The 21,294-nt window shown below is 37.5% G+C and overlaps 1 protein-coding gene across 9 annotated transcripts in view; it reads left to right on the top strand.

The window, feature by feature from the left end:
* Nucleotides 1–21,294, top strand: part of ANO5 (anoctamin 5) — a 55,696-nt gene that overhangs the window by 5,802 nt on the left and 28,600 nt on the right. The window contains exons 1-6 of one of the 9 annotated variants that reach the window (XM_048306879.1): nt 650–708; nt 4,183–4,227; nt 6,501–6,571; nt 13,064–13,111; nt 18,648–18,692; nt 19,741–19,854. In XM_048306879.1, the coding sequence (XP_048162836.1) occupies nt 654–708; nt 4,183–4,227; nt 6,501–6,571; nt 13,064–13,111; nt 18,648–18,692; nt 19,741–19,854 (378 nt within the window). In that variant the 5' untranslated portion in view covers nt 650–653. Of the gene's footprint in view, nt 1–649; nt 709–4,182; nt 4,228–6,500; nt 6,572–13,063; nt 13,112–18,647; nt 18,693–19,740; nt 19,855–21,294 lie in introns of those variants that run through there. The other 8 variants (XM_048306874.1, XM_048306876.1, XM_048306878.1 and 5 more) reach the window with 8 other exon arrangements.

The following is a 21,294-nucleotide window of genomic DNA, read 5'->3' as shown; positions in this document are numbered from 1 at the left end:
ATGACCAGTGCACTGGGCCCTCCACTATTTTTGGACACTTGTGTATTGCAAATGTGGAAAGAAATTGGAGACTCTGTTGCCTAAGGGTTTACATCAGTGATTTTAGTGGAAGTTGGAGAAATGCGTTAATGAGTGGTGCTGTGAGATGTTCAGTGTATCTCTGGGCACACTAGGAGAGCAAGTCTGTGCCTAACACTTCTTGAAGTGCTCGTGGTTCCATTGGGCTGTGATGAAAAACAATCCCGCAGTTCCTCTTTCTTCATTTTATCTTGAAGGAGAGGTGAGAGCACCTCGCACTTTCATGGATGTGCAAGGCCGTTGCTGGAGCTGTGTGCCTGCCTCTGCAGTCAGATAGTGCCGATAAAATCTGGCCCTGAATGTATAAATACTCTTAAAGGCAAACAAGCACTGCCTATTGCTTCATGAGCTGTCAGAACTCCTGCAGTCTGGTGTTCTACCACCCTGTTCTGCTGAGGTTTATTTGTCATTCTAGTCCCCCTTACTCACATGCATGTAAATGCTGTGCAGTTTAAAAATACCTGACTTAATCCAACTATTCCTAGTCTGAGCTTTCTTTAAAAAAAAAAAAAAAAAAGCTTTTTAAAATGCATTTGAACCTATTAATCAGTTTATGTGTGTCATTCTGCAGAACGATGATGCCTGGAAGGTCTGAGTGCTCACAGCATGCTTTAAGTCTTGTCTGTGCTGGTACGTAAGATAGAGTGTTGGTTGTCGCCTGAATTGCATTAAAATGCCATTCAAGTTCTGTGTTACAACACTATGCTTGTGGGTTTTTTTGCTAAAAACAGATTTGCACAACTTCTCTTTTTATTTAATATATTCTCTTTTTTGCTATCCTGGTGGCTTTTAATCAAAAGAGAAGGTGGTTTTGTGGCTCTTTAAAACGGAGGCAGTGGAGGGTAAACATCCTATTCTGATTTAAAGTACCCAGTTACTATACTAGAGATTAGGACTTAGGACTTCATGTCTTTTCCAAATGCTAAATGAGATTTTCTTACTGTTAGGAACAGGTTTCCAAATTTATGCCTATATTAAGGAGTTATTTTTCTTCTGCTTCCGATATGTTGATAAATACTTGTTTTCTGGAAGTGCTTGTTTAATAATAAAACACATGAAGAAAATTAATATGTCAGTGAAGCAGCCTATGCTTGAATGCAATCTTCTTTCTTTTAAGGGACTAATAAAATTCTTTTAAAATATTTCCAATAGACTTTCTTGGATTCACTGAGAATATTTTCACTGTTAAATAGTTTTAAATTTTTAGGGGCATCTCTGTGTATGCATGAATCACCACTTCAGGCATTATTTAAGATTGAACCTTTGGCTCAGCAGCACAGTTTTTACTCTTCAGACAATGCCAGCTGGAGTAATAACCTTATTTTGGTTTCTCGGAAGTCAGCTAGGTGGGTCTCCAGTTCCCTGTGGCAACTCTGTCATCCAGCTCAGGAGGCTATGATCAGTATGTGCATAAGTTTAGTTGATAAGTGAAGCTGCTTTCCTTAGATATGGAAGCACTTGCAATAGTCATTATGATGCTTACTTGGAAGGAGTAACTGATTTCTCTTTTCTGTCAGCCAGGCCAGGTGATCCATAATGGCAGGGGGTTTATTAAGATGGTAACTTCAAGACATCTAGGAGTAACATTTTCTTTTGTAGCATGTTAAAAATGAATATTGGGAATTTTCTTCATAGTGCAAAGTAGCTACTTCATAACAACTGCAGTATTAGTTTCAGGATTTGTTACGGTTTTGGGTGGTTTATTTGTTTTCTTTTTACCTGGACCATCAAAATGTTGCTCTAGGGATAGGCATGTGTATAAACTAATATGCCAATACGTCAGATATATGCAGAACAGTGTCTATGGTCTGAAAGCTCTTTGCTTGGTTTTGTTGGCTGAAAAGGATGCTGTTATTGTGTCTAAGAAAATTGCAGAAATAATTGAAAGCAGTATTTTGGAAACAATACTGAAATAGCAGAATCCGTATTAATACTGTCTTACTGCTGCTAAGTAAGTAGCATTACTTACTTTGGAATAACTCTATCAGAGGTCTTAGGTGCAAATGCAGATGATTTTCTAGTTTTAGTAGCAAAACAAAAATTTTGATCCCTAGAAATGTCTCTTTATCTGCCACCTGATTTTAGAAGTACCTAATACGTAAACATTTTTACTGGTGTAAACAATCTGTCAAGAACTGTACTTGGTGCAGATGAATCAGGGTTATAGAAGTTGGAAGAAAGGAAAACTTAAAAGCCTTCTCTTACTCTGTTTTCTGAGGTGGAGTTGCTCTGACCTGTGCCAGGCTGCAGCATCTGCACACCAGATGCAGTGTGCTCAGCTGTACTTCAAGTGCAGCATTATCAGACAAGCTTTTTTCTTTGCCATCTTCCAGCAGACTTGGACTTACTGAGGATGCTGAAGTAAAAGGATTGTCATCTTCCAGGGAAAGTGGGGATTAGGTGCAGTTAAAGGGGCTAGAGCATCCATGGCTGTGACTATGCTAGTAATCAAAAAAGCCAAGGATTTTTTCCTTGGCTTCCAAATATGAGTAGCACAGTCCAGCCACACCTGTATGGCGAAAAAACCTTCTCTCCCTAGCAAGGCAGACTTCTTCGTATGGCTTTGAAGGCCAGATGCCAGTGTCCTCTGGAGTGTGCTTCTTCTGCATCTAGTAGAGTGCTGGAAGTTGAAATCATTCTTCAAAGTGCACCAGTCGTTGAGTGAGAAGTCCTGTCATTAGGTCTGTGTCCTGGGCTTTTACTTGCCTAGTTGAGGCACCACTGTTGTGACCAGGACATGACCTGTGACAGGTTGCATTTCTCCTGGAGAACGTGCAGCTTGTTTTTTGGTGCTGTTTACCTTGCTGCAGCTTTTATCAGAAAATAGGGTCTATGGGAGGCCTTGATTCCCAATGCCATCATTACTTATTTGCAACAGCACATGTACTTTTACCTTTTCCTAACTCATCACTTTTGCCATGTAGAAAAACAAAGTGATTCCGGCACTGTGAACAAATTTAAACTATTATAGAATTTCTAATTGTTTAATTACACAAGAAGCCGTTTTTACTCTTGTTACAGAAATCATAAGATTACAATAACGAAGGTACCTTTTTTGTGAGTAAACTACTTATATTTTAAGAGATGAAATCAGTCTTGATTATATTCTCCAGTCTTCAGTACTGAATGTTGATTTCTGTTGTGGGTTACTGTTGTTCTGATCATTTGGGTCTGTAATTGAAGTAGAAATGGTCTGTAATTCTTAGGGGTGGCATACCACAAGTTTCTAAGTAGATTGCCCTGCGGTTGGGTGTAATTTGGGACAGCATATGTTGTCTTACACTGCAGAATTATAGGCCATATGAAGCTTGCTTATTTACAGTAACGTGCACACTGCCAAGGCATATGTGTTTAAGGAGTTACAAATAGCTGTGTGAAGAATTGTAAGGCTGCTGAAGACTTCAGTTACATTGGGAAAGAGGCATTTCTTTCAGCTAGGATATGTGCACTCCCATAAAGGCCAGTGATTTGAACAAATGCAAAAATTATACATTTCTGAAAAAATAGTGAGTTTTAATAGTCATGGAGTTGTACTGGAGTTAATTTTGAACAAAAAACATTTCAAAAAGTTTCTGCAATTTATACAAACAAATTTTATAATAAAGGGCCACTTAGTTTTGTAAGTGTCCTTGTTTGTTGTTCTTGGCGTGCAGCTATTTCTAGATCTGTTTGTATACATAAAAGCATATAGTGTTGAAGAACAAGGACATACCCTAAATATGGAATTTTATCAGAATATTATTGTTTTACTCCCATCTTTAGAAATGAAGCAGTAATTTAATGAAGAATTAAAAAATTTTTTAGAATTTTAGAGTTTTCTTGGCTAGTAGAAACTACGATGGTCCTCCCTGCTGCTGATAAGGAAAAGTGGAATCCTTGTTAGTGTTGCTGAATAAGGTGCCTGGACAAAAAGGTGAATGTTGGTGTTCCAAGAGGAGCCTGCACCATGCTTTCTGTCTAGGTCACAGTATCTGGTGTCCAGGGCTTATTCTTCTGTTTTATATGGTGGCTGTATTGTAAAGGATAGAGGAGAATTATGAAATGGGTTCATGTTAAAGTGAATTTTACTTCTGGTTCTTACTGAAGTGTTTTTTCCTTTTAAAGATGACATTGCGATTCTCACCAAGTTCAAGCCATCACAGTCAGAAGGTATCGTACTAACCAGCGTTTTACCTCCTCCCTTTTGTCTGTGTCCTCTATCCCTTGTTTTTTTTCTGCTGGGAGCCATTTGGAAATCAGACTTCAGTTAATGTGAGTCTTTGGTACCACATATGAGCCTTTTGCAATGTGATTTGCAAGTCAGTTGCTGGCTATCTGTTGGCAGCTCTCCTGGTTAAGATTTAACTGGGCATTTCCATTGCTGGTGCTTGGTGCAGTTCTGGGATGGGGGCCTCTTTGCACCTTCCTACATGATTTGGGTGTGTGTTGCTTGTGCTGCTCATGTTCAGGAATCTGATTACATGTTTTACAAGGAGTGAATGTACTAAGTATGTTGTACTTCTCAGTTAATGTATGTTTTGCGTTCTCTTTTTACCTTCTTGTGTGCTGCTCTAGGGTTATTCAGGTTTATTTAAGTGGAACAGAGATACCAGGAGGATTTCCTTCCACAAGTTGCATATGTAATCAGCTATGGTACTGGGAAAGCATTTAAAATGTGGAACTCTGAATTATATTTGTTCTGAGGTTAGACTTTCACAACTACAGAGAGGATAAAATCCAGAAAAAACCCCACACAGAGGCTGTTACAGGCGACTGAATCAGTTCAAGTTCCCTCAGCAGCATAGAAAATTGAATGTTCCTGCTGCAGGGGCAAGGTATCAGACTGCTCCTGGCCTGGAACTGGAGAGTTGTGTGACAAAATGTTTGGGCTTTCTGCTCCTGGGCCCTGGGCTCGTACTGTTGGCTAAGTCTGCAGTAGCCACCTGCCTCCCAGGGCTTTAGGCAGCACAGGTAGCAGAGCATGGTGGGGATGCTCCCATTCTTTATCCTGATGTTCAGATTGTATCTACTAATACAGATTTTCCAAGTGTAGTTTGCTTTAGCAGGATAGCATGCAACAATGTTAAGTGTCTTGGCATTCTGAAACTTATTTGTTATATTTTACATACCATTGCCTGGTTTCTCATCACATGTATGGTTATAAATTACAGACCATTTTCTGTAAGTGAACTTAGAAAGAAAAAAAAAAATTGTAGGAAACAAAATGCTCTCAAGCTGTGCTTAAGTAGCTTATTATATATTTTTGAAGAACCAGTTTATATCCTGCCTGGATGCAATTTTGATGTCAAATATTTGCATATTACAAAAAGAAAAGTAGGCATGTTTTATTGGCAGAAATAGTCTAACTGTAGCTGTCTTGACAGTGGTCCAGTGTAAGTCTGTCCAGTCTAGGCTATACTCAATGCTTCCTTAATGGAGAAAGAAGTAAGATGAATCCTCTTTTCTGAAAGCAAGAGACACTATTTTTAGGTGCATGGTCTAGATTTTGATCAGCTGTTTTCAAAACTGCTTATCCTTTTCCATTGGTGGTGGAGTGATTTAGATGCCTGATTTAAGAGTCTGATCTGCCTAATCAGCAGAGAGATGGTTGTTTACAAAAACTTATTGGAGCAGGAGCCTAGCTTATGGGCTCAGAGTTGTTCTCCAAAGGAAACTGGTGACAATGTAAGTTCAGAGGCACAAACCCAGGCAGTGTCTCGATCCAGTTTAAGATTATGAAGGTGCTAAATAGGTTTTTCCTTCTAGCATTAACAATTCAGTAACAGTGTCTTTGGTGGAATGACTTTATTTGTGGGTAAGTCATGTTGGAGTTCACTACTATTGTTAAAATGAAGGCAGGGCTTTTTGTTTAGTTTATTGTTGTTGTTGTTTTGGAGCTAGGTTTTTTTAGGGTTTGTTTGTTCGTTTTTTAAAGAAGAAGCTTAGTAATTAAGTTCATATTACTATTCTTGATCCTGTTGTCATATCTCCATTATGTGGGCATTTGTAATCTTGAGGTTTTGCATCATTGACCCCTTAGCAAGAAACCACACCCTAATTTGATTTCTAGCAAACACTTCCATAGGTAGTTGAACTTCCATTACCGAGGCAGCAAAGCTCTGGGTGTGAGACCCTCTTAGACCTAGCAGATATTTGAGACAACAAAGATACGTGATGACAACAGATTTTTTTTCTGTCACAGTTGAAAATACATTTCTGTGAATGCAAGTTACACCAAGGTAGTACAGACTCAGTATATTGTGTCTTGCAGCAATTTTTCCCCTCCAAAGAAAAATTCTTGAAGATTTTATGTATTATGAATGTTATTTTCCATCTTTTGTTTGTTCATAGTTCCATGCTCAAGATCCACATCATTTTCAGATACAACAATATTTTTAAAAAAGGAATGTATTTATGTTAATCTCCTTTTCAATGTTCCTTAGGGGAAGAGTGCAACGGACCTTTAAGTGAAACTATTTCAACTGCAGGATCAGAAATCCCAAGCAGCTCTGAGGTAAGGTACAGTACAAATTGTGTTAGTTAATGTACTACTTGGTAGGAAGGAAGAAGAATGGTTGCTGTGAAAAAGACAATTCGTTTTCAAAACTAGTATTTCTTTTTAGATTATCTTATACCTCATTTTTATCCATGTAAAAGTTTTCTTCCTCTATTGTTTTGAAAGAGAAAAACCATGAATATGACATGACACTCATTGAGTGACTAACCAGTGCTAGTGGTACAACACAGTAGTGGTAGAAAACACTATGAACTTAATGGTGTTTCCTGTATCAGTCTTGAAATGAGAATCACATGATCTTTAAGTGTTTTGACAATTGGAAAAACATACTGTTTCTGCACCAACCAAACACTTTGTTTTGTGCTGCATATCATACTGCTGGCTTGCTGGGGAAATCAAAGCACACTGGAGTTCCACTGCTCTGGGAACATTGTGAGAGTGCAGCAAGATTCGTGAGAAAGCAAATGAAGATTTGAGTTACTAGAGTACCTCACCATGTGCAATATGAAAAGCATCATCAGCTGTAAATTTTTTCACAGTACCTCATTGCTTAATATGTACAGTACACAATGTCTTGAAGAGGTAGCAGGGTGTGGCCAGTATTCAGTTGAGAAACTGGTTCAAAATGAATATTGAAAACACGTGATCTTTACATTGGTATTTTATTTTCATTCCTATTGTCTGATTTCTTTACTGTTGTTACAAGCTTAAAGGAAGATAGGAAGTTTAAGATAGGAAAAGAAACAGCTCTTCTGTCGAAATAGTCTTATACTGGCCTTGGGCACTGATCAGAAATGATGTCTGTTGAATAGAGTGTTGAAAAACTGCAGGTGTTCTGCTGAGCTTCTTAAAACATGTTCTCAATGTCCTGTAAGGGCCAAAGCTGGAGATGATCACATGAAGACAGAACTCAGAAGGGCTTCCTAGATTACGCAGATCTTTGTCTTCTTAGAGCATGCAGCCATATCATCCCAATGTTTTCATAAATTTACCTGTTCCATTTTAAAACTTATTCATATGTTCACCCTGTTCCCTTCTGAATCTGTTGTAGGAGTTGTAATCATCTTTTTTTCCAGGAAAATTTTCAGTGAACAGCCATATCAAATGCTTCACTGAACAAAGGGTATCATACCATAATAAGCTGATTCTGAGCTACTTTACTAGCATCTCTGAGTGGATGGAGATTACCTATTTCACCAAAGCTTGGAAGAAGTCACTTCATGACTTAAGATGTATGAAAAGGCAGGAAACATGGGAGAAAGAGTGCAACATGTGTCATATATGTAGAGACATGGGATTTGAACCTTGCTTGAAGGATGAAAGATTCATGATGGGGTGGGAAAGTAGGAGGCTTTGATCTTCAGCACATTCATGTCTGGGAAAAATATGTCTGGTTATCCTCTCAAAAATTTCTCCTTGGTAACTTCATGCAGCGTTTTCTCTTGTTTTCTACTTACATGTTTCCTTACATAATTATTTTTCTTCATACTTCGTTATTAAATATCACAAAGTATTGTCATATTAGCAGTATCAGTAAGTAGTTGATAACTTGGGGGTTTTGTTTTGTTGTTTTCATTGCTCCCTCTGAGACAGCTTGTTTGGCCTTAGTTTGTTTCTGCAGCTCAGCTGGTTATCTGATGTTTGCTTACATTTCAGTTAGTACTTTTCTGTGCTTTGCCCTATCCTACCCAATGAACCCTAACACATTGTCATTTATCTGATTTGTGCTTTCTGTGCATTAGCCAGACAGAAAGTTACAGAGTTACTCATCATCTTCTTGCCCAGTTTCACACTCTTAACAGCCATGACAGGCTTAGTTCTTGATTATTAATGTCCTAGAATTCAGGTTAAGTCTATATTTTAAAGTTTTTCTATTAATTAATTGCAATAGTAAGATAGCCCCTAATATTTATGGGATTTTTTTTCATATAATGCTAATCTTTTGTCTTCATGTGTTGTCACAGCTTCAGTTGTCTTCCATATAAACTGGAAGAATTTATTTTCCTTCAGTTCTTTCCTAGGTTGCCTTTAACATCTTTGATGCATTCCTGTAGGAATTCAGCAGGGTCTTCTATCCCAGCATGGTTTCTCCTCCTTTCACCAAGGCCCTTCTGAGCTCAGGTCAATGTGCTTTTTTGTTGTTTTGACAGGTAGCACATTTCTCTATTTAATGATTTTACCTCTGTGATAGGTTGGTAATTTTCTTGTCACTTAACAATGTTTTTGCAGTTAAAAAATATGAACATTTGGAATTCCTAAACCAATTTAAATTAAGTAATTTTAAAACAGAAATGGAATTAATGAAAAAAACATTGGGAAAGAGTTAAATGAACTTACATTCAAGCCACTACTTAATTATGCTCAGGCTGTTTTTTCTTTTGGAAGAGGAAAAACTTAACATCCAGCAACAGTATGCTCTGTTCAGCAGCACAGAAAAAAAGCTAAGGCCTTACTGTTGATTTAGCAACAGAGGAGGGAAAAAATAAATCTAGATTTAATATGGAGAGAAGAAACATTCCCCATCCATAATTCAGTGGTTGGGTTTGGTTTTTTTTTTTTGGTTTTTTCCTTTCTTTTGTAATCTGCAAAAGAGTATGTGATTTGGATGAAAGGAATGATGCATGTAAAACAGAAGTGAAGAACGATCTGTAGTGAAGCCTGCCAGCTTATATACAAAAGTTGGATGAAGTCCAGGGCTCAAAAAGCATTGGAGCACCAATCAGTGGGGCATTTGGTCCTTCTCAATTTTGCATTCTTGCCTATTTCACTCTGGATGTTTTTCTGGTTATTTTAAACTGCTTCTTTTTGAGTCTCCTTATTTTTCTTGTTCTTTAATCTCCCACAGGGACAAAAGAAATAAGATCAGTTGGACTTCATCAGCTTTTCATATTCCAAGACTTACAACATAAATCATTTCTAGATGCTTTGTCATGCAGGGAGGCAAGGAGATATTTTCCCAAAACAGCAGACTGGAGAAGGGGGAGAAAAAAGGATATAATAGGGATATTTTCAGATAAGTGTTGCAATGGGGACTACTTCAGATTATGTCCTTGTTAAACCAGTAATACACAGGCAGCCACTTCTGTGAGGGATGGGCGACTGTCTTAAGTGAATCCCTGCATAGAATCTACCTGAATCAGTCTATATGGAGTTCTTGTTCCAAGAAATACATAAATGCCTCTGAAAGACCTTTCAAGCAAATTGGAAAAATGAATGAAATAAAACCTGAGAATTTGTTTTCCTCTATGCTTTCTATTTGTGCAGAGAGAGCATGAGGAGAATATACAATGGTGTGTCTGCTCAGGGATTGTAACTAGTTGTTCAGGTTACTGAGTAAATGAAGATGAAACACATTGACAAAATAGATAGAGTTCCTGTGCCTAAGTGGAAAGAAGATTACTCCGTTAATTCAAGATTGGAAGAAAGGTTAAAAAATTGAATTTGTATTACATTTTCTACTAGTAAAAGTTCAGGCCATTCGAATGGGATAAATGTAAAATTAGTACAGCTTTTGTGCAAAATCGAATCATCGATTTGTAGTTTATCGACATCTGTAGAGGTCCATCTGCACAGAGGACTATTTGTTATCTCAGTTAAGAAGTACAAAGTAATTTAAAATGTTTTCTTGGTGTGCATGTGGACTCCGCCTCATAAAAGGCAGGTGACTGCACTACTCTCTGAGTAAGACTGCAGGAACTGTGCCCTATTCTACCTGTAAGAAGGTAGGAATTGATTTTGCACAGTTATATGTTAAATTTTTACCTTTCTGTTAATTTCACACCAGTGAAATGCTTACTAAAAATTCCTGTTAATCCAGATTTTCCATAATGTAACTTGATCATAAGAGAATCTGAGAACAAGCTGTCTTTATTTAAGCCAGATTAGCAGAAGTAAATTGGCAGAGCTCCAGCAAATTTATTACAGCAGTGCATTTTACCACTATTAGGGCTTGACTGATAGATTATTGTCTTTTTTCAGAGCAGCAGGTGCTGCAGGTGTTCTAAATTAATAGGTAGGATTTTTTTTCTGAAGAAACACCATCATAATGTGCATTACTTTTCATGCTTGTTAGTTTTTCAGTTCAGACTGGTGGATCTTCAAACAGAGAAACATAAAATACCATTATTAGTATTGCAAAGATGGACCAAATTGGTTTCAAAATCTAGAAAGAAGTTCAGAAAGACTTCTTCCAAGCCTAACAAAAACACATGAGGGCTATTTTGGGGAGAGCCAGAGTGCATTAAAGACTTAAGAGAGTGGATTCCAGAGTAAGAGGGACCAGCCCAACACTGCTGCCACAACTGCCAGCCTTCTCGGTTTTCATCTCAACAAAGTTGGATTATTTCAGTTGATTCTTGTTTTGCATGTCACATGTTACCAACACTGGAACCCCTTTGTGCTGTACACAGACTCTGGCATATCATGAAAAAGCGGTGTGTTTCTATTAGAGTACTTGAAATGTGCAGGAGAAGGTGCGAGCACTAGTTTAAAAATAGTTAATCCTAATGGCTTGAGCTAATTCATTTCTGACAGTTATACTGAGCAGGGTAAGATCCTATGGCTAACAGGAAAGCATTTCACAGAATGCATAGGAACATACGAAGGCCTCTGCCAGCTGTGTGTCTTCACCTCACAGCTTAGTGTTTCACTAAATGTATTAAAATTTTGTCTCTGAGTGAAGCAGTGTGAGCAGTGAGGAGCAGTGGGTGACTAAAGCCTGTATTTGTATCTAACCATGGAGGAGGTGGTGAGCAGTGAATGGGAGGAGTACGGGATGGAGAGGCTGGATAAAAGCAGAGGGAAGGGTACCAGCGTGGATGGGGGGAATGTGTGCCATGGACAGGTCAGGAGCCATAGGGTAGCATTGAAAAGCAAGGCTGTGCTTTCATCGATGTTCAGTTTGTACAGTAGTTTACATGGCAAATATTTACAGTGTATAATTGGAGAAGAACTTTCCACTCAAGCATCTCAGCCCTTAGTACTCTACTAAAAGTGCAAGTTTTTCCAGTAGCGTCAGTGACACGAGGATTAGACTTCTAAACCCAGTCCAGACTATCTTACGGCAAGAGCACAGTGCAGCTATTTATATTTGCAGTGTTTCTCAGGGGGATTCCTTGCCAAAAGCCAGATTGATCTTTCTGTTTATTTTACTGCATTCTGAAAAGGGCATTTTTGGCTTACTTAGATAAGCAAATACCCAGAGATGGCATCATTAAGAAAGAATGTAAAGATGTGTGTATGTATTACTTGATGTGTAACCAGGACAGGAATGGACCTCAGTGGTTTCTCTCAAGAAAAGTTGTATTAAAAGTGAAAAATATTATTTAAAAAATAATAAACAGTACTTTATGAAAATTGGATTTAGGTTAATAAACTTTCTGAAACTTTACAACTCTAAACCAGTAAATGGTACTACAATAATAAAATGTGTTAGTATTCTACTTCTATTGAAAGTTAATTTAATTCCACAGAGAACTATTGCGTTTTCATAATGGACTTGCGCTATTTGGTTCCACTGTTTAATTCTGTCTGTGATTTGTGGTCAAAGCACACAAAAGCAAAACAAAACAAAAGTGTGATAAGTTATCAACTAACGGAATTAGATATTGAGAAACTGCTGAGGTGTTGTAAACCATTGTTCGTTCCAATAGCAGCACCTGATCCCAAAACCCATCGCTGCTGCAAGGCCGCGGTGGTGGGCCAGGACCCCAGAGAGGTGATGGCTATGTGTGTAGGATGGCTGTGCTCTGCCATCCTGTGTGGAGTGTGGCCTGAGGATGTTGCAGCAGCCTCCACACCAACACAGGAAAACAGTGAGCACCCAGATCTTGTACAATTAAAATCAGGGTAGGGCCCCACTGGGTGTGGGTCAGAAGCTGGGAAACCCTCACTAGTCTCATTAGGCGTAACTGCAATTACTGGTACCAATTTACCTTGTCTACACTCTGAGATTAAGGATTTGTCTGCTTGCATTTGTTTTTGTTCAGTGCCCACTGTATAATTTGAGTTTGTATTTAAAAAATAGCCAAGTAAGGGGCAGGACATTTGTTCCAAATGCAAGCACAGCCATCTATGCTGTGTACATTTTCTCTCTGCTATCAAAATAAATGAGAATACTATTAACAGTTGTTCTTCGTCAGTTTATAAACAGTAATCTGTACCAACTTGTTTAGACTGTATTTTTTTCTAATGGAAATGATGAGGAATACTGTTTAACTCTTACCAAAAATTGTAATTATTAATGCTTAAAAATCAGTATGGACCATGTAAAAGTTGGTGCTGTAGGCTAGAGACCAAGCTTGTCTGAGGAAGTAGAGGTTGGTTTAAACTCTTGAATATCTCGATTGAAAATCCATCTATCACTCAGAAGAGCTTTTCAGCAACTTAAACCAGGAGCTACACTCTTTTTTCTGAATTAGCCTTTAATTTTAAAGCATCCTTTGCATCATCGCTAACAACATTATGTTTTTCCCGTGATGCCACTGGCAGGGCCTAAACAGCACTGAGACTACTTTACTCATCCCTGAACATCAAGTGGTAAGCAGTAAGAAGTATTCATGCTTCCTTGCATGAATTTGTGTGGCGTCTTCTATTACAGTATGCCAAAATGTCCCTCACCAGAAAATTTTCCAGTTTCAAGGATGCCATCCTTCTAAAAACAATTTTTACTAGCTTATAAAAATGAATGCGGTTTTGCATATATTCCTGGTGATGACTTAAAAGATAAATTGAAGCAAATCAAAAGAATAATAGACAAAATTGAAAAGTTAAGATTGGTGGAGAAAACTGGAAAGTTTGCTTTTTTATCATTGTTTTGGTTTGATGGGATATAGGGTGTATTCTGACTCTGGTGTTATTAACAAATGTGGGATTCCTTTTTATCATGATAGCCTGAGGGCTCTGTGAGTCAGCATGATACTCCAAAACGTTTTAAAGAGCAAGAAACAAACACTGACATAATTTGAAATATGTTGCCTCTTTTTTTTTTATTGTAGTAAATAATAAGGAAAGGCTCAGAATAGCCACTTACTGAAATTCACAGGCAAGATAACTGTATAAATTCTCAAATGTATCAGAAAACTTTAAATAATCATTATTGGTTTATGGAGAAAAAGTATAAAAAGTCATTTAAAATAGCTGAAAAAGTACATGCTGAGGTGTATTAAAACTTGTCTGCTTGCTTACTTTGGGCTCTGGTGTCTTCCATTAACATGTACGCTCTCCTAGCTTACTTTTTATTTTTCTTTGTTATGTTCTTGTCTAATATATTCTTTTATCCAGAGAGGCTTTTTATGTGCATTTATATTTCAGTGCAAGTATCTTGGTGTCTTAAACTGCTTTGAAATGCATGTTTTCAAGCTTTCAGATTTTAATGTGGTTCAAAATTGAAACATCAGTGAAGGTGAAAAAAGGAGCTTGCAAGTTTTAGCTATAAGAAATACATGGGATTTTGTGTTTCTTTGAATGGGAAAGGTTATGGTTCTGTATGCAACCTTACAGCCTGCATGAAGTATAACTGAAAACTGGAATGGGTGGTGTTAAGAGTGTTGTTAATACATGTCTTTAAATTGAGTAAGCTCTTCAGTTGCATGGATTCCTTTAAGGAAGAATAATGATGAGAACTTCAGGGAAAGGGACTCTGGTAAAATGGAAACTGAGTGCGTAAACCAGAAATTTGCCATTTTGATTTTCAGGAGAGTACCTGTTTATTTTTGTATGTTCTGTAAATGTATTTCCAGGAACATTTTACTTTTGGAAATACGTTTATATCATTTAGATATGTATTTATAAAGTTACATTTAAGTTCATATATATGTATAAATATATATATTCATATTTAGCATAGCAGCACTTAAATCCATGTGGTTTTCCTGCAGCATGTTTTAAGTCAGTGAAAAGGAGGAGTATATAAATATTCCATGCAAACTGGGGATCTAAGTGAAGGCGATGACTTTGTTTTTAAGCCATTGAATGTTTCCTACCCTTTCAGTTATGGATGCTTTTCTTGTATTTTGATTCAGCTTTCAAAACTTATATTTTTGTCCATTCCTGTATTCTGAAAGTTTTTTGTGCCACGGATTGCTAATACATAAATTACCTGGTTGCTTTTTAATGTAGTTCTTTGGGGTTTTTAGACTGTCTGTTTTAAATCTAACTTGCCTGTGTGATTATCAAAGGTGTGCAGTTAATAAAATAAATATTTTCTTTGTAGACTGTATCTTGTAAGCCAGACAAATGTTTCAAATCAATTTAATGTTACAAATCAATTTAATGTTGTAATTTCAGGTATGTTTTTGCCTGGTAATGTAGGACTGTGATAATATAATTCCTTGGTGTGCTGATGGGGATCATAAAAACCATTCTATGGTATTAATGTAACCTCTCATCTTTCCTGTTAGTCACAGCTGGAGTTGCTTCCCTGTGCTGCAACTAATGGAGCTAATGGGTTTCTCCATCTCCAGTTGGTATTGGTTACTGCTTTGTTACTGAAAATGCTGCTTTAAACCACCTCCCCACAAAAAAGATACAAGATACAAAAGCAGAAGGGGAAGGGTGCTCAGGTCTGAACCTGCAGTCCCAGCTCTGTGGGGTTGGACACTTGGGAAACCTTGAGGTCTGAGGCACTGGATTTGGGAAGGGTGTTTCTGAACATAGGCCCTAAGGAACTTGCAGTTTTCTGACTGAATAATAATCTGAAAAGTACTTCTCTAGGACAAGTTTCCCTGTCTTTGAAGCATGGACATAGAGAGGGCTGGGGTATTTAGTAGCAGAGTGTATTTGGAGGAAGCTCTATGCCTACAAGGTGAGAGCTGTGCTAAGTGAGCTGTAAAGACCCATTTCCTGTTGGGTGGATAACCAGAAATAGAAATCCCTCGGAGTTCCATAAAAACATACAGGATTAAATAATTCAGGTATAATCTGCAAAACATATTTGTTTTGCTAACCCATCAAGGAGTAGCTGTCCACACTGCCAAAGGCCCACTGTTGGTGTGCCAGGGTGGGCAAGTGAAGCCACAGTGACATTCAGCACAGTGCCCGTGGCTCAGCTTCAGCCCGCAGTCGTTTCCCTGAAGCACTCTCTGTGCCAGTGTTAGTGGTTGCTGCCACTTCCAGCAGCTGCTTTACGCTCTCCAGCTCACTGTGTCCGACTGTTTACCTTGGCCCTGGCAAAGTGTCTCAGAGGCACCTGTGGAGCAGGGCGGGCAAGGACTCCTCAGCAAGCATTCAGCAGCGCTGGCAAGTGTTGGTGGATCTGAATGTTGTGTAGGGCTTCCAGCCAGCATTTACACACTGTGCCCAAACCAGTCTGGGCAGAACCATGGGCTCTTACAGCCTTACTTCATCTTGAGCTGTGCTTTGTTTCCTTACTGACATCTTGGTCTGCCCTGTCACCTGTCTTGTTGAGTCAGGGTTTCCTGCTGCAGGGCTTTGGATTGTGTCTGAGGCGAGGATTGCAAGTCTGGGTACTTGGAGGGTTGTTTGGTTGGACATGGTCCAGTACCCCAGCCTGTGCTGGTTGTCTAGACAAAAATCATCAAATACAGGATAACTATAACTATTGATATAGTACCATATGAATCCGGTAAGTTTGCACTTACGTAGCCACATGAAAAGAAAATTTATCTCTTCATGATAGACCATTACAGCACTCAATTAGCACATCTGTCCACAAGCGGTGAGGTCACATAGTTTTTAGAGAGATGACGAGGCTATTGAGGCTGGAAAGCTATTAGAGGGTAGTATTTGTTTTTTGAACAGGTGGTTTTTGTAAACTTGCTTTGTAGTTGATGGATTTATTCAACTTTTTGAAAGCCCTGGTAAATACTGAATGTTTGCAGTAGCATTTCATAGAATCCTCCAGTGAACTTGCATTGGAAAGGACCTCTGGATGGCCAACCTCCTACTCAAGGCAAGGCTGGCTTCAAACTTAGGTTAGGTTGCACAGTCCTGGCCTAGTTTAATCAGGCTGTGTGATCTCTGAGGATGGAGATTATGCAGTCACTCTGGGCAATCTGTTGTACCCATTCCCTCTCAACCACAGCCTCACATCCAGTAGGAATTTCTCCTGTTGTGACTTGTGGTTGTTGCTTCTTGAGTTTTCACCACATGCCTCAGGGCCCCATCTCTTCTGTAGTTCCTCATTGGGTGTAACTTAATTACTAAAAAGCTTCATCTTGCTATCTGTTCTGTGTTGGGAAGTTTTAATTCAGGTACTTGTATTGCAGGAGGAACACAGTTCAGAATATTTTCTGTGATTGGGTGTAGTGTTATTTAATAACTGCAGGTTGTCCCAGATGATTAACTGCATTCATGCAGTTCTGGAAAGAACTGTTAAGAAATAAGATGTACAAATCCACAGTGTTTAAAGATTCACTGATAGAATCAATGCAAATTAGAAACTTTTTATATATGTTAAACTTGTAGGTGTGCATGTATGCACAAACCTCTGTGCATATGCAAGACTGATCTTGTTCTCCTTGGGAAATCCAAATGCAGCAAAATGGAATAATTTATGGGTTTAATAAGCTGGCCTGTCACTAGCCATAATGAGTAATCCTATGTACAGAAGGACAAGGAAGTGATAAGTATTCCCCTTCTAAAAGCAGATCTGACAATGACTACTGCATCTTCTTAAATTGATAGTCAGACCTTTAATTACTGAGGATTCTGATACATCTTAGAAAATTACCAAATTTTGATGGCAATAAAGATTAAATATTTCTTCAATTGTATTGAATTATTGATTATAACTATTCAACCCAAACAATTTGGGGTACTCCTTCAGCAGGAGCTTTTTTTTGGAGTAAGTTTTGCTTATTGTTTTATTTCTTTATGTATATGAATTTAGTTCACTAGAACAATTTCTGTACTTATGAAGTCACTGTCTTTTTTAATCAGTGGCTGGGGTGGGTTTTTTTAGGGCAATTACTAACCATGTAGGTTGTTAGAATACACTTTGGGGTTCACTTACTGTAATGCTGAATAATTACAATACTGTTGATTCTATACAGATGTTAGTGTGGTTCTATGCACTGTGTTAGTTTGATTAACTTAGTATCTATACTGTTGCAGTTTGCATGTAGTCACAATTATATTTGCAAAGAAAGACCTAAACCTGTAAGTACAAAATAGAACAGAAAAATGCATTTTCTTTTCTGCTGTTGGATTCCATGATTTTTGTGAGCCTTTTAATCATGCAAGATGACATACTGCATTTGGAAGCAAAAGCATTCTGAGGTAGCTGTCCTGATTTCAGTCATACAAAGTAGTCTAATTGATCTGCCGTAAGTATTTCTCAAGAAGATAAACAGCAAAAAACCTTAACAGAATTGCTGAAGAGGGAAGGCAAAGAACGGATGGCAGCATTTTCAGGAAATAATTTCTTTTAGCTTTTTTTGTGCTGCATTAATTTGCAACAGTGTTTTGTAGCTCCCCAAGGGCTAGGATAGCTTCAGGAACACAGGAATTCTCCATAATGCAAATATCTGATTTCAGCAGTTACCAGTATGTCTAATGCAGATGCATAAAGTTGTGCAACACTATGGAACAATGGGATTTTCAATTACTTTTATTTAATTTCAGCCTATTTAAAGATAAACATATGAATTACATGGATATTATGACTTGTAGTTTTGTCAGCTCTGGAATTACATGGTTGCCATTTGTCTTTTTATGTCCCGGTGGGTCCAACCTGACATGAGTATAACAGAAACATGCATGCACTATGCATGAGCCAGTGTTTTGGTACCTTTGCTCTACACTCAAAACCACTTTCTTATTGCTCTTTTTAAAATCTGCATGAGTATCCAAATGATGGCAATTAGTATTATAGGATTCATTAGCTTAAAACATGTTTTTACTGTCCAAACGGATTCCAGCCCAGCTTTGCCTTTAATGGAAAATACATGATAGTGATATTATTTGTGGGCGCTTGTGTTTTTCTGGTGGCTGGAGGCTTTTCCTAGCTTTAAAGGACATGGATTTCTTGCTCACTGTAGTTGGGATGTATGTGCTTGGAGCAGTTGGTTCTTGGAGAGAAGCAGTGGGCCTAACTACTTGTTGGTTATTCCAGCAGAGTGGAAGGAAGTATAATCTGTTCCTGAAGCGACGTCTCAGGGTAAAGCAGTGATGAATGCTATTGCAAGTGGCTTGGATGGCTGCAGTAATAACATGCTTCACTGTGTGGTGCCTTTTGTTAACTGGGAGCAAGGTTCACAGCTATAAATAAATACTATATGCTTTCTCAGGGAACACATGCATCCTTGCATGGTATGAGAGGGAAAAGACAGAGACATAATCCTCTGAGTTACTCTGTTTTGTTCCTACTCTAATAAAATAAAACCCCAATTCAGCCTTTTACAAATACACTTCTGCTGATAGGTGTGGTTGAAAAAGTAACACCAACCTTCCTCAGCACAGAGTTACATTTAAACTAGAATATTAGCTTCTATGGAGAGCATTTTGCTGTATGCCTTGTACATGATTCGATAGAGCTGAATATTGATATGATAATAAATAATGTTACCTAATATGAGTTAACTTCTCTAGGAGAGTGGGGTTACAGTCTTTTATTTGCCTAACATTAATTACTGTGGCCTAATAGTGAAAAAGGTGGATGTTGTTACTAAGACATTCTGGCACGTTGGTAAATTAAAATATGACCTTTAATAGATCAATTGAGATACTAATTACCCTGTTACATTGATATATTAGGTGTATTTTTTTTTCCCATGAAAGTAAATATTCAGTTTTGAAACATCACCCCTGTATTTTTGCGAGCTGTTTTTATATGTGGTCATTGCTGGGACATATGTCTCTCTGGTGGCTGATTTAGTGAATCTTGTTATGTAGAGGAAAATGCATGGAATTTACATTTTGCTACCTGCTTCAAGTATTCACAAGTATTGCTACACTAACATATATATATATATATATATTTATACTTCCTGTACCAGTTACTTATATGTAATGCTTGCAGACATATGCAGTTAATTTTGAAATTATTTAAACTAGATGTAGCCCTTGTTAAAACTTGCCCAAGTATATCTTCAGCTGTAAAGAAACTGAAGAATTGTGGCAATATTGGGAAACTTCTTTGCATTCTGTTAGATTTTAGAGAAACATCAATACTTGGTTTTTTATTCATATGCCTGTATCTTCTACAGATTGATAAAAGACATCAAAGCAAAGATTCTATTTTCTTCAGGGATGGTGTCAGGAGAATTGATTTTGTTCTCTCCTATGTGGATGATCTAAATAAGGAATGGGAAAAAAAGTTGGTAAGTTTGTCTTTTTGAAGTCCTCTTAATTTTTATGTATAATAAGCTGAATATCAGTTACTAACCCTTTCAGATCACTAGACCCATCTTGAATAGAATTTAGCTAAAAATTTTATAGCTATGTGAAAAGCAATTCCATGTATGGAAATTTCTGTGTAATTTACTATTGTGTGTCAGGACCCAATTTTATTAGATTTTTGTGTCTGTGTTGATTGAATTGATCTCTCTTTGTTACTTAGGTTGAGCAATATATTATACAATTGAGCAGAGTAATCCAAATTATTTAGCTTCTTCAGTTAACAGTCTAGCTGAGACTTTGGAGAAATATTTGTAAATACTTCTGTCTGTAAATACTTTCAAATGCTTATTTCTTCTAAATAAGCAAAGATCATCCAAACAAGATTTAACAATGACTGTTTTTTCACACCCTTTGACTGTAGATAGAGGAGAAATAAATTCTTAGCTCCAAGACTCAATGCAGTTTTCCATTAATACTTTTGAGACTCTTGTCTTAATATATACTCCGAGTAACACAAACACAGCATATCCTCTTGGAGCTTTTCCCTGTGTTTGACTTAGTCTCTACGTATGTGTATTCATTCTTCTAGAAGAATATTTAAAGTGGCTTTGATAAGAGTGCTCCTATGTAACAGAGCACAAGAAGAAACTTTCTCTGAAATGCTAGTTAATGATTATCCCTCTTGCCAGCAAGACCCAGTTGCCTGAACGGTAATAGTGGGTCAGATGGAATCAGTTAATGACAACTGTTTGTTATCAGCTCACACTTAAACTTGAGGTCTGACTTGGCTAACATATAAATTCAAGCTATATAAAAAATTCAGTATTACGAGATGCAATCAAGACAACAAATTTTATATAAAGGAAAATATTTTTAAAAAATCAGGATTTCAAATTTTTTTCTCTGTATTCGCTGCCTTCTTTCAGAGTCGGGAGAGGTTACATTTGCAAACTAGTCTCTCCAATATATAACTCCAAAGTTTATTCACAATCAAAAAAATTTTAAAAAGGAGAGAGACACCAAAGAAACTTCATTCTCAAGTGAATAATATTATTCTGAAAGATGAGGGTATCTGATAAAAACTAATTATACCAATCCTTATGACAAAATCTTGATCAAAACTACTGGTCTGTGAAGCAAAGAACAGTTACCATCTATATCTTGTCATGTTAAAGTACTTCGTAATTAAAAATTCAGATTTCCTCTGGAAAAATACTGCAAGATTAGGCTGTTTAAAAAAATTGCATTTTGCCTTCATTCTTTATGAAGGAAATACTGTTTTCATTAAGAACTTATGCTGCCTGTCCTTGCATCCAAATACAATTCAGTGTAGAACACAGCCCCTGCATCTTACTCTTCTTACCTTAAAAAATCCAAGAATTTGTCATGTCTCTGGTTGATGCTTCTCCCAGATTAAGCAT

The sequence above is a fragment of the Corvus hawaiiensis genome, chromosome 6 (genome assembly GCF_020740725.1).
Source record: "Corvus hawaiiensis isolate bCorHaw1 chromosome 6, bCorHaw1.pri.cur, whole genome shotgun sequence".
Classification (NCBI taxonomy): Eukaryota; Metazoa; Chordata; class Aves; order Passeriformes; family Corvidae; genus Corvus; species Corvus hawaiiensis.
This window is presented reverse-complemented; position numbering and strand designations above follow the sequence as displayed.